At 37.2% G+C, this 13,587-nt stretch overlaps 1 protein-coding gene across 1 annotated transcript; it reads right to left on the bottom strand.

Moving 5' to 3' along the window:
- Window positions 1–1,329: 1,329 nt before the first annotated feature.
- LOC310631917 (olfactory receptor 4S2-like) lies at window positions 1,330–2,286 on the bottom strand (the record flags this gene model as incomplete). Its single annotated transcript, XM_083348700.1, has 1 exon — window positions 1,330–2,286. The coding sequence occupies one exon, from the start codon at window positions 2,284–2,286 to the stop codon at window positions 1,330–1,332; it is 957 nt and encodes a 318-aa protein (XP_083204826.1).
- Window positions 2,287–13,587: the final 11,301 nt, after the last annotated feature.

The following is a 13,587-nucleotide window of genomic DNA, read 5'->3' on the forward strand; positions in this document are numbered from 1 at the left end:
CTGCAGACTCAGCTGCCTTTTCTTTGACCATTCCCTCGGTTGTGTCTCTTTGCTCTGTCTTCCACTGCAATTATACTGTACATCTGATTTTGCATCTCCAACACCCTATCCAATTTGGCTACATTGTGGAAAATGCTCCTTTCAGCAATTAATGGGGCCTCAAGCATATAGGTAGTCCTAGTTTAACTACCAGTTGCTAAACAACAATTCAGAATTATGACAGATCCTTCAAAAGTTACTTAAGGCCTGTCCTCAAAGTTACGACTGCCTCTTCCCCCCATTGATCACATGAACACATTTCAGGCACTTGGCAACTGGTTCACATTTACAACCAATTGCAGCATCCACAGTCATGTGGCCACCAGGTTGCTAGTTTGGTTGTTGATTTCTGACATGTTTTGCCCATTAAGTGGACAATTCACTTAACAACCCTTGTTACTTACTTTACATAAAATCAAGTCAGGTCACATGGTGATCCACTTAACAACCAAAATGACTTACAACCCAAATTCCAAGCTAAATTGTGGTCAAGTGTCCCAAATACAGCTGTATCTTATGCATAGTGCCTGACATGTTTCCTAGATATATTTGAGTCAGTCCTCTCAGAATACTTATGTTGTCCTTAACAATAAATGGGAATATCTATGGGAAAGGTAAAGAAATTGTGTGCAATTTCCCCCACCCCAGCATTTTTTTTACACTAATGTAGGGGAATCCCTGCAAGGATTTAGATTCATAGACCTGTTGCTATTATGGTAGGGAGAAGTTCAATAATTTATTGTGGGGTGGGGATGATTCAAAACTGCGATCTCTTTAGTTTATTTGTTAATACACTACATGATATTTTTGCTGAGGTAGTGGCAACTGTCCAGTCCTCTGCATTTTTATGTTTGAATGTGGTTCTTAGCAGCATTCCTCTTGGTTGTCTTGCTGTGAGTTTCCTTATCAGTGTGTGATGGGGTTGTTGCTAGAACATTTTCTGACCTGGATTTGAGCTTCCAAAAGGTGATATACAATGTTGTATGGCCAAAATGAATTTGCAGTTTCACATACCTGGTAGAATTTGTGCATATGTCTAATATAGTTAATGAAGAGGAAATGAAAAAAAAATCCCAATGGGAAATCTTGAATGCTTTGTCAAACTAAATTTGATTTTTATTAGTTACCAAGTTGCTCTATAATCAAATCACAACAAAGTATAACAAAGTAAAATGCAAATTGCCAATGGAATAACTATATTAAAAGCTGCATAATATATTGACAGAAGTAAAATAAAATCTTCACAAAAAGATAGACATCCTGTTTTAACTATTTCTACACACGCTCTGCTTACATATTTGTTCTTTCAGTAGAAAACATTTTTCCTCTCCATAATTTTTTAATGGCATTCTTCACCTCTGAATTTCTTAATGTGTAGATTATTGGGTTCAGCATTGGAGTGATGACCGTATAAAACAAAGCTACTGTCTTATCTTCTGAGAAGTTGCTGGAAGGGCGTATATAGGTAAAGGTACATGGTCCAAAAAATAAAATCACTACTGTGACATGCGAAGCACAAGTAGAAAGAGCCTTACGACGTCCTTCAGAAGAATGAGATCTCAAGGAGACCAAGATTACAATATATGACACCACTAAGATGAGGAAGCAGCTTAAAGCAATCATCCCACTGTTCGCAACCACAATGACGCCAACTATATAGGTATCTGTACAGGCCAGTTTCAGTAGAGGGTGGACATCACAAAAATAATGGTCAATTTCATTAGGTCCACAAAAAGGAAGTTGGGTGGTCAGAAGAGTTTGCACCATGGAGTGCAGAAACCCCCCGACCCAAGAAGCTGCTACCATCTGCCCACAGACTCGCCTAGTTATAAGAGTAGTGTAGTGTAGTGGTTTGCAAATCGCAATGTACCGGTCATAGGCCATCACTGTAAGAATGAAGATCTCTGTGCAGCCAAAGAAATGGACTCCAAAGAGCTGAGCTATGCAGCCAATAAAAGAGATGGTTTTCCTTTCCAGAAGAAAATCTGCAATCATTTTGGGAGCTGTGACAGAGGAATAACAGATATCTACAAAGGATAAGTAACCGAGAAAGTAATACATGGGAGACATCAAGTGGGTGCTGAAGATTATAGTGACTACTATAAGAAGGTTGCCCAGTACAATGATTAAATAGAAGAACAGAAACAAGACAAAGCATATTTTCTGGGTTTCTTCATCTTGAGTAAGGCCAAAGAGAATAAATTCAGTCACATTGTTTATGTGGAGTGTCATGGATGGGAAGTCCATACCTAGATGACCTGCAACACAGCATAAATAACTATTGACTGACATATTTTATTAATATAGATTTTTGATTATTTATCTCTGATCTTACATGCCTAAAAGAATTGTAATAAATGTCTGAAGATACAGAGTACATAGTAATCATTTCAGATGACAGACTTGGGATTATAGACTTGAATTCTTGGTTGAGAATATATGCATAAATCAATAAATGTTGTCATAACATTTTTACTGTGCATCGGGGAAAGTACTTCATGCTGTTTTATTTTCCAGTTGCTATTACCTTTTTGTCTCATAAAAACAAACAAGGGAATATTAAAATAGAAATTGATCAGCAGAAATTACAGGGTTTCTTTGTAACTGCTTCAGGATTCTATTATAAGACTATGTTTTGCCTCTGTTTCATGCCAGTTTCAAAGTCAATACTAAAGTACTTTGAGAATAATATCAGTATATTCTATGAAAAGTCACCTATCATTTATTAATTTTGCAAGATAACCATGCAAATCCATCTACACATCCTTTATACATCTATCCCCACCATGCTATTCCCATTCAGGGTAAATAGTATTATGGAAAGCAGAGAAAGGGAGTCAGAAATAATAACCCAAAGAAAGTGAAGGCATGAGGAGAGGGGAAGGAAGGTGAGGGAAGGTAGCTTAATTATTAGTTTATAGTAACAACATGCACTGTGCTTCTCCATAACCTTTCCATCCTTGCAAAACATTCTCTGCTTCTATCACATTTATATTTCACTTCACACATGGTCTAACTATAACTTTCTCATCTTTCTTTCTCTTGACCTGGGCATTGCTCCTTCATATGTTTGTGATGTGATTCAGTCTCTTAAATTATCTCTATATGACAAAGCCTCCTGAACTTACTTCTTTCATGCTATGTCATTCATGTTTGTATTCCATCCATATTCATTCAACACTCATCTATTATTGAGCCTATCTTCTTCTTTTGTTCCAAATACACTCGCAGTATTAAGGGCTCTGCTCCTATTGCATTCAACTTGCTCTCAGGTCTTTCCCGATACACCCAACTCACATTTCTATATTACAGAGTGGGAAGAAGCACATGCTTACATACAAGCATTATTGCTTCTCTCAACAAATGTTCCTTTCTTGCAACAAACCACCATACCTCCCACCATGTTTTCATTAATATTTGCAACTCATAAAATTTTCCAGTTGTTTTCTTTTCTTTAGTTAACCATTCTACCAAAGGGCACAAATTCACCAGCTTGCTGTATTTTAATTCCATTTAATTCCATTTATGTATTCTGCAAGCATTCACCCAGGTTTTCTGTCAATTACAAATTAAATATCTTCATCTTATAAAGATACTGCTTTATAAGATCCCTACTTCTCATTTCATCATAGAATTTATCTCACATTTAGTAAGGGAATTCAAGTTCACAGAAACAATATGCTATATTGTTTGCGGTATACAAATAAAATTATTATTATTATTATTATTATTATTATTATTATTATTATTATTATTATTATTATTATTATCACACAAAACTGCATCCTCATTGATCCTCCTCCTTATTCACATCCTCAGTCTGATGCCAATAACATTAACACAAGCATTCCTCATAATTGCATCCATAAACACATAAAAAACTAAGGGACATTATAACTCCTTGTCTTGCTGAGTGTTGAACTATTTGTTATATACTTGCTTTATTCCCGTACATGCTTTATTTCCATCATATACTGCTCTTATCACATTCAGAACCATCCTTCAGCTCTATATTAATACCAAACATTCCCTAATTCAAAACTATCCACTTTATTAAATGCTTTGATTCTCTAAATCAACTAATGTACAATAAACTTTCATTTTCACACATGCATTGCTCAATGAATATTTCTTACTGATTTTCAGGTGTGGGAGAAGGAGATGGATAAGATTTTCATTTCTCTAAGAAAAAGGTGTATTCAAAATTCTGTCCCTGCTCTTGATATTGACATTTTTAGATGATTATCTTGCTAGATACGTGTGGCTTCTGACTGCTGGAATGTTGCCCATCACTTCAGTAAGCAGACGTATTTTTCGAGGAAGTATACAAAGAATTCTTATAGTCTAATAAATGCTGAAATAAATTCCCAACACATATGTAGATTGCACTGAACAAACAAGGGGTTAGGAGAGACATGTTACAGATCTTCATCACTAAAATTAACTAAGTCTGGAAAAGTTCATAATAAGTGGGCTTCTTATTTTATTATTGCAGTGATCTGTAAAGCAAATCAGCATTTTATGTAGTCTGGTTAAACAATATGTCTACTATGCATTGGCTAATTTTATTTTAAAAGAAAACACTGAGACCAATAGTCAGATTACTAACAAACAGACATGAATTTATATTTCTTTGTTTCATACACTTTTAAATCAGTGGGCGCAATTCCATCAAAGTTAAGCATATTTCGATTTTATGGATTACAGTGGAATTATTTGGAAACCTGTTTATTTTTGTTTTAAAAGGGGAGGAAGTAATTGATACACAACATATTTTTTTAAAAAGGAAATGCATTCTAGAATAGCATACCATATTTATGATTTAGTTTTTGATGCCCTTTCTCTGATGTTATCGTTGAAAAGCAAAGAGCACATAAAAACTATGGAGACTTAGATAAAGCCTAAGTTATACCTTAAATATTTGCCTGTATCACCTCCTTCAAAAACAGCAGTTCGCCAGTGTTCTTCTGCTGCAAGGAAACGTCTGTCCTATTAATATAATGACTAGTAAATTAAATGCCAGTGGGAGGCATACAGTGTCCCTTAAGTTGTTAACTTTCTTTGAGTGTTCTCAGAAAACAGAGTATTTTTAAAATTTCTGGTTTTGGAAAATGTTGTTAGCTTTAGTCATTACTATATGAAACTTGCCCATTGATAGAATCCGTAGGGAGGTGAGTGATAGAGGTGGAATATCCCACTGTTATTCTTTTTGCAGAGTTTGAAAAGAAATACTGAGTTAGGGACTAACATAAAATCATAAACCAGGATAATAAGAGCCCAGGAACAAAGTGAAGGGCAGGAAGGACAGGAACCAAAGAAGGAGTTAAATGGTATATTAGTTTCAAAAAGTACTGGTAACTTGTTTAAAGATCTCTTTAAACATCCTAGATTCATGGTTATGTTTATTTCTGGAAAGCGATTCATTTAGGATGCTTCTACTGAGGGAGGGAGGCTGTTTTTACAAGAAAAAAATCAGGAAAAGTAACAGTTGCCTTGTTCCCTGCTTCGCCCCTCCTGCAATAGAAATCTTAATAATTTTGATGCAATGTCATCTGATCATATTGAGAGGAATTCTGCCTTCTTGGCCAAGGTATAGAAGGCAGATTCTAGTCACCCACAAAGGTGAGATAAGTGGCTTATAAATTTAATAACTAACTAAATAAAATCAAACAGTTCAAAGCTAGTATGGACCCAAGATATAAAAAGCTTTATAGGTAATAACCACTACTTTAAATTGGACTCAGAAATCCACTGGCAATTAATGCGCTTCCAGCAGTATTGGTGTTGTTTTGAATAGTTGGAAAACAAGCAGTTGCATTTTGTATACCCTGCAAAATAACACTGATACTGCATGGTCAGCATGAAAGTTCCTGAAAATCTTCTGATGTTGTGATAGTCAATGTGAATGCATGAAGCATTCTATCATAAATACCGAAGCACAATGCTGAAGAATACCATAAGACACGAGAGCTCCACAAAGCCTAAATAGTTGTGTAGTAATCCTAGAGATTACTACAGGTAGTCCTTGACTTACAACAGTTCATTTAGTGACTGCTCAAAGTTACAATGGCCCTGAAAAAAAGTGACTTATGACCATTTTTCACACTTACGACCATTGCAGCATCCTCATGGTCATGTGATCGAAATTCAGATGCTTTGCAACCAACTCATATTTATGACTGTTGCAGTGTCCCCGGGTCAGGTGGTCAATGGGGAAGCCAGATTCCCTTAACAACTGTCACTTAACAACCGTATTAGTAATTTAACCACGGCAGTGACAATTGTATCAAGAAAGGTCATAAAACGGGGCAAAATTCACTTAACAAATATCTTGCTTAACAACAGAAAATTTGGGCTCAATTGTGGTTGTAAGTCTAGGATTACCTGAATATAAAATTTGGCTCTTTCAACTTGAATTTCCAAGTAACAAAAGGATTGAAAACATAATGGTAAGACCAAAAGGATTATAAAGTCAAGTCAATGACAAAGCACCATACTGCATATCTGTATAACGTATAACTGTAGGAGAATGATTTATTGACTTAAACTATGCAGAGGTACAAAGAAAAACTTTCTTACAATACAAAAACATCAGTCTTTCCAAACACGGCCACCATGGGTAAGGTACTGCATCACGGTAGTGTGAAAGACTAGAAATTATTATATTAAATAGAAAATCTGCTAACTTGAGGGAACAATTGATTCTATCCAAATTAAAGTAACTTGCAAGCAGTGACACATCTTGTTGGTAATCTATATCCCTCCTTTTTTGCTTAATATTGTTTTGAAGTTTTCAAATTTTATTTTAAGCACAAACATTTATAGAAGAAATAAATTAGTATGAAAAAATAAGTCCAAATAAAAACTAAATAGGTTTTTAAGAAGAGATTAGACAACCATTTGTCTGAAATGATATAGGGTTTCTTCTTGACACTAGAAACCTCCACGTTCCCTTTCAACTCTGTTATTCTGTTGTTCATGAATAATAAATATTTCGGTATTTTTCCACATGAACTGAAGAGCCTTATGGATCTCAGACTCATGGTAGAGTATCTCCATTTAAAATTTGCAGAGAAAAGTCCTCTTTTATTTATGAATATTTTTCCTTTCTGGAATCACACATTAATAAAATAACATGTTAAATATGGCAGCACATTCACAATAGCTTCACAAAATATATTTCAGTTTTCATTGACAAAGTGTGTAAGGGAAAGAGAGAAAATGTGACATAAATGAATCCAGTTCAGTGGAACAGAGCATGCATTAAACAAAATAATATGGTTGCTTGAGGCATCTGATTTGTAGTTTCAGGGTAGGACAAAATAGTAAGAGAACAGGGGCTAACAAATCAATGTTGTTTTGTGATATCTGCAAATAGAACAACTGTGACAAAGAAAGAAAAGACAGCATCAATAGTAATAGTGTCTTGGGTGCAATTCCAAAAGATCTGAAACACCACTTGAACACCATCAGCATTGACAAAATCAGCATCAGTCAATTGTAAAAGGCAACTTTGCCTGGAACAGCTTACATCTTACAGCAAATATCTGCCTATCTGAGGTCCTTGCGAAGGACTCAATAAGTGGACAAAAATGCTAAAATCCAGTCCAAATATCTGGCTGACTATGCAACCAATCAGCATCATAATTTTATTGCCAGTGAAAGGGACCTAAGGGATCTCCTGTTTGATATTCTCTCAAAATCCTTGCTGAAATATCTGAACCATTTTTTGCTAACAACCCATTTACAATCTTTCTTGGGCAATTATTTAGGACATCTTTGGGTGGGGGGAGGAAGAATCCAGATGAGAAACTTAATGTAAAGAAGAATCTGTTCAAAGCAAAGCCTATATTTTTATTTAAATTTATATAGCTGCCCATTTCACATCTATGACTCTTTAGAACCATTTCTGTCTCCCATAGTCTCCTAAGAAAACCAGTAACCAGGTAAGATTTATAGGTGTCTGTGAATAAATATTTCAAAAAAAATAAGCAGCCAACAATACAAAAAAGTACTTAAGAAATAGAGGTGTTCTACATTATTTTACCTTTATGAACAGAATTAGACTGGACATAATCATGATGGAGCAAAGGCCACAAGATTTACAACAGCAGTTGCTTTATCTGTATTTTTATGTTCTCTTTTTTTCCTTTAAAGAAAAATTGAATTCAAATTGAAGGGGAGCAAAGGTCTGCAGCAATGCTGAGGCAACACTTGGTGACTGCTGGAAATGCTGAGAAAGGTATCAGGATGGGCAAAGGGCACAGCATGAACACTGCTAGAAAGTGTGTGCTAAGGCAATATAGTTCTACTTGAAACTGCTACAGAAAGGGATAGTTGCCAAAATCATAGTGAGAACTGTGATGGTAAACTGACAGCTAAGCAGATACGCAAAGTCAGGCTCTGCTAAACTCAAAATGGAAGTCACAGTGTCTCAGATTATGGGGCATGACATCCTAGGGCAGTGGTGGCGAACCTATGGCATGCATGCCAGAGGTGGCACTCAGAGCCCTCTTTGTTGGCATGTGCACCACTGCTAGCAGCAGCAGGTCCATCAGGCCACCACCACCGCCCAGAGCAGGAGCCCCAACTAGCTCTGGAGGCGAAGCGGCTGACTAGCAAGCTCAAGTAAAGGTGGTAAAGCAGAGACCACCAACCATTGTTGATTGGTGGACTGGAAGAAAAGGGAGGGGGAAGCATTTTGCATGCGTGCGTGCACGGGGCCACAAGCATGCGCGTGCTGCAAATGGGGTGGGGCTAGTGCCTGCATGATACTCACAAGCCCTGCCCCATTCTTGCGTGGTGCAGCGCCTTGTATCAGCGCCTTGAAGTATGGTGGTCTATTTTTGGGGCCCTGGTTTTTGCGTGCCAGAGGCGGCACTCAGAAGCGCCTCCCTGCACCCCCCCCAAGGGCACCATAATGCTGATGCACCCCTGGCACTTTGCAATAAATAAATGGGGTTTGGTTGTGGTTTGGGTACTCAGTCTCTAAAAGGTTAGCCATCACTGTCCTAGGGGATGATGAGCTGATAGACTAGGAGCTGCCTGGTCACGTAGACCACCACAATATCTACAAGATTATATTCTTAAATAATGTGTGTACATTCTAGGGGGGAGGGATGTAATGTATTGGGATTTGTACTTGAACTGATTCATGTGTCTGTTTGAATGCTGCTTAAGGTTGCTCAATGGTGTGTCTGTGTAACAGTCACTGACTAAGCAGACTTCTTGTCTCCAAGAAGATCATACGGTTGGCCGCCTAGTGGCCAACCGTATGAATAGCTGCACAGCAGCCTCTGTTTCGGTTCTGTTCCTGTTTTCCTAAAGCATGATCCTTTTTGCAATCTTCCATCTTGCTTATTTCCTGCAAAGAACCGGCTACACAACAGTAGCCATACAAGAATTTCTACAACAGAATTATTTTTACTGTGATTAATATTTATATGTTTATATGTTACTTATATATAAGGGTGTAGGCCTATACATATATTGCATGTGGTATGTTTTAAATGTGTGTTATGTATGTGTACACTTGAGAGCAAGCAACTAAATTTCATTTTTAATGTATGCCATTGTGCCCACAGGAAAAAAAAATGACAATAAAGGTTATCTGAATTTGTCTGTGTACATTAGGGCAGATACTTTCTTTTCCTTTTGCACGGACTTTCAATTAACCAGCAAGGAGGCATGTCTCTCCACTGATAACAGGAATGCTTTCAAGCTTTTACAGGACAATCTCTTGGATGTTTATCACTCTGGGAAGCAACTGTTTCAAATTGATTGAAAAAATAAAAAAAGAAGAAATGTCATTGAAAACATGTGCTAATACGTTTTCTCACATCAGCTTTATTCTGTGATCATTTTTAAGTAATGCTGTTTTAAGAGATAACATTATAGTTAGGGGGAAAAAGGCCAGGCAAAGGCCAGCATACAAAGGCTGAAAAAAAATGCTCAAACAGATGGTTAAAGAGAAGTCTGAACAGTTTATTGTAATTTTAATAAAGTATTTATAAAACAACATAATTAAAATACAAATATGATGTTAAGTATAGTACAGAAATTCTATGAACTTCACAGACACAGCAAAGTATATATATATATATATATATATATATATATATATATATATATATATATATATATATATATATATATATATATATATTCATTTGGGTGTGGACATTCTTGGCCTGCCCTTTTGCCTCTTGAGTCCTATGCAAATAATATAAATATGCTACACTCTGATCAACAAACCAACAGCTTGCCACTGACTCAGAAATATAAGAGGGAAGAGAAATGCAGACAATTTCTAAGAAGTGGAGAGAGCATAGTTACAGGGACATATATCCCACCCACCAACATTCAATTATAGTTGTATTCTTCATGTGCAAATTACCTGGTAATATTGGAACACAGGATTAAAACACCAGTTTAAGGAGCAAAAATACTGAGTATTAATTATGTAACTACAATGAACAGGAAGAGACCTAATACTGTTAGCTGATGAGGTTTACAGCAGCTGTAGTCATTTACCTTGTAATACATATTATACAGAAGTGAATATTACATATTTCTGGTGTATCGTGAATGAAGATGAAATTTCATTTTGGATGCAGAAAGGTCTCTTGGAGGCTCAACAATGGAAGGGCTCATTTGGAAAATCAAAGTAGGCATTCAGTAACCAAATTAGATACTATTCAGAAACAATTTCATTCAACAAAACTAAGGAAAAATACAGTTAGAAGTGTTAATGACTTCAGTAAGGGCAGAGAGGTGTCCTGTGATAATGCTGCTAAAATGGCAAGAAGATATAAAGGAATGCAACAAGAACTTCCAGGAAAAAATATCTATCCATACATGCATGCATACACATACAAATACACATACAATTACACATACACACATCATGTCCTGAATATTCATTAAATCATTTAGCCACATTGTAATAGATTGCTGCCTAGATACAGAAAATAGTATTTTGCTATTGTGCAATACACACACACACACACACACACACACACAAACAGAAAAATTCTTTTCTGCCTCTACAACAGGGGTGTCAAACTGCCAGCCCATGGGCCAGATGCATCATGCCGCACCCATCCCATTGCCGGCAATGGGGAAAAAGTCGCGATACGTCACGTCACTTTGGGACATTGCGAGTTTGACACCCCTGCTCTACAAGCTCAAGTATTTCTGGATCTAAATTCTACAGTATATACTAAAAAGGGAGTGCATGCAAAGTTAACTTCTATCACATCAGAACTATGATTTAAGTATTGATGTTCTTACACATATTAGTATTAGTACGTACAAAAAGATAATCTGGAATTTTTCAGGATAAAATCATGAAATTAGTGTTTATTTCTAGAACAGTTTCAGTTTGATCAAATCAATTAAACCAGCAAGACCCTGCACAATCTACAGCTAGGCCTTAGTATATGTAGTATATGCTTATATTTTTATATTTTATTCACTTCTTGGGGGGGAAAAATCCAAGAAAGCCTTGACATAATTGAACTGGTAGCACAACAAGACTTCCTAAATATAAATTACGACATGTGACTAAAAAAAGAATGATTTAAAAAAAACCTCATGCATTTAATGATGATGAAATGCTTTCATCAAGAGACAGCTTTCAAGTGAAATGCTTTATTTCTGCTAGGGATGCACTTGAAACCAACATTTAAAAAGATCAGTTATAAATGAACACCTTGTACAGTCCTTTTTAGTTGATTTAGATGCCACAGAAAACCAGTTTGCTTTTTGTTTGCAGCATTTATTTACCACCCAGTTCCTCAAAAGACTGTCAGTCATTTACAATATAACTGATAAAAATCATAAACACCACTATATATTGCAAAATCCATAAATTGTCTACTTGACGTGTCCTCTGATTAGCAGCAACTATAAAGCTATAAAGCTGTAGATTAATCGCTCTGTGAAACAGCTGTGCCTTTGAGATTTCTGGGAGGGAAATATTGTAGAAAAGCACCCTTGTTTTGAACTTCACAGAAAGAGGGGAACCTTCAACATCCGTATTTGAGGCAAATACACCAGATGGATCTTTTCTATTTGAAGAAGATGGAAACATACAAGCAACATGCCACAAAACATTTTACAGGTTACTTTGAATTGTACTCGAAAGCCTACTAATAGCCAGTATACTTACCTAGAGAATTAGTGTTATTTGCCTGCAAGGCTTCGAGTCATCAGCAAACACATTGCTTTTTTTTAACATCAGTTGTAATTTTCAGAGAGCCTTTAAAGAAAATACCAAGTGGGGTGCATTGCAATGGAATATCCTTTAAGTGAATAGGGTGTGAGATATTGTTATCAGAGCCTCCCATTCCGGGATGGGCCACAAATGGAATAGAAGCTGAAACCGGATAGGCTTATTTGTGAAATTATTCTGTTATGTCAGTAGCTTTGTTGCAAATATGTCAGTAGCTTGTTGCAAAGAAGGTTCCTTTGAAGCGGGAGATTCTGGTGCAATTATTGGTTAATGTTGTAAAGGCGGGAAAACCCGGGCTTGTGATTGGATACAGTTTAAACAGCTCGAGTATAAAAGCCAGAGTTATTTGACAGTTGTCAGTTGACATATGTGTATTGAATAAACCTTTTTGCTGTTAAACCTCACTGAGTCATTCGTCTGCCTGAACCAAACAACTGGCGACGAAGGTGGGATAGATGGCGGACTAGTGAAGGATCGGCGACAAGCAGCTGCGCGTAAAGCGGCAAATTTAAAAATTCACAGTCAACCGCAAGCGGCCGCGGTGGAATCCTCAAACCTCCGAATGGCGCAAATTGGTTCTTTAAAAGAATTCGATCCAAACTTCCCAGAGGACTGGGAAGAATATGTGGGACAGGTCGAAGGATTTTTGCTAGTGAACGGCATAACCGACGACCGGAAAAAGGCGGCTGCCTTACTGACTATCTGTGGCACACCTGTGTACCGGGTTGCCGTGGGACTTTGTCAACCATTGCCAGTATCAAGCGTTTCGTACGACGACTTACTGGCCAAATTAAAGGTACATTTTACACCAAGAAGATCAGAACTCTTTTGGCGGCGCATCTTTGAAAAACGAAATCAGAGACCGGGCGAGTCAATAATAAAATTCGTTGCGGCAGTCAGAGAAGCAGCAGTACATTGTAAATATGATAACTTAGAAATAAGAATCCGGGACAGAGTGGTGCTCGGGTTACGAGACGAGCAGTTACAAAATAGAATTATCGCTAAGCCCACCGGCAACTTGCAAGAAGTCCTTGATGAACTTTTGACTTATGAATCCACTGGGTATCGCGACCCCCCCGCGCAATAGCATGGCTGCTTCTGCCGAAATAAACCAAGAAAGCCCTGTGGACTGCGGGGAGGTGGACCCACAATGGGAAGCCGACATAGCCGAAGTCACCAGGCGGTTTGGAAAAATGGCGGCAAAACCATTCCGCAGTGATGGACCAGAACCGAGTCGCCGATTCCAAACAACAACACCACAACGACAACCAACAACACCGCAACGACAACCGAGAGAAGTTCCAGCTAGACAG

The sequence above is a fragment of the Vipera ursinii genome (genome assembly GCF_947247035.1).
Source record: "Vipera ursinii genome assembly, chromosome: 1".
Lineage (NCBI taxonomy): Eukaryota > Metazoa > Chordata > Lepidosauria > Squamata > Viperidae > Vipera > Vipera ursinii.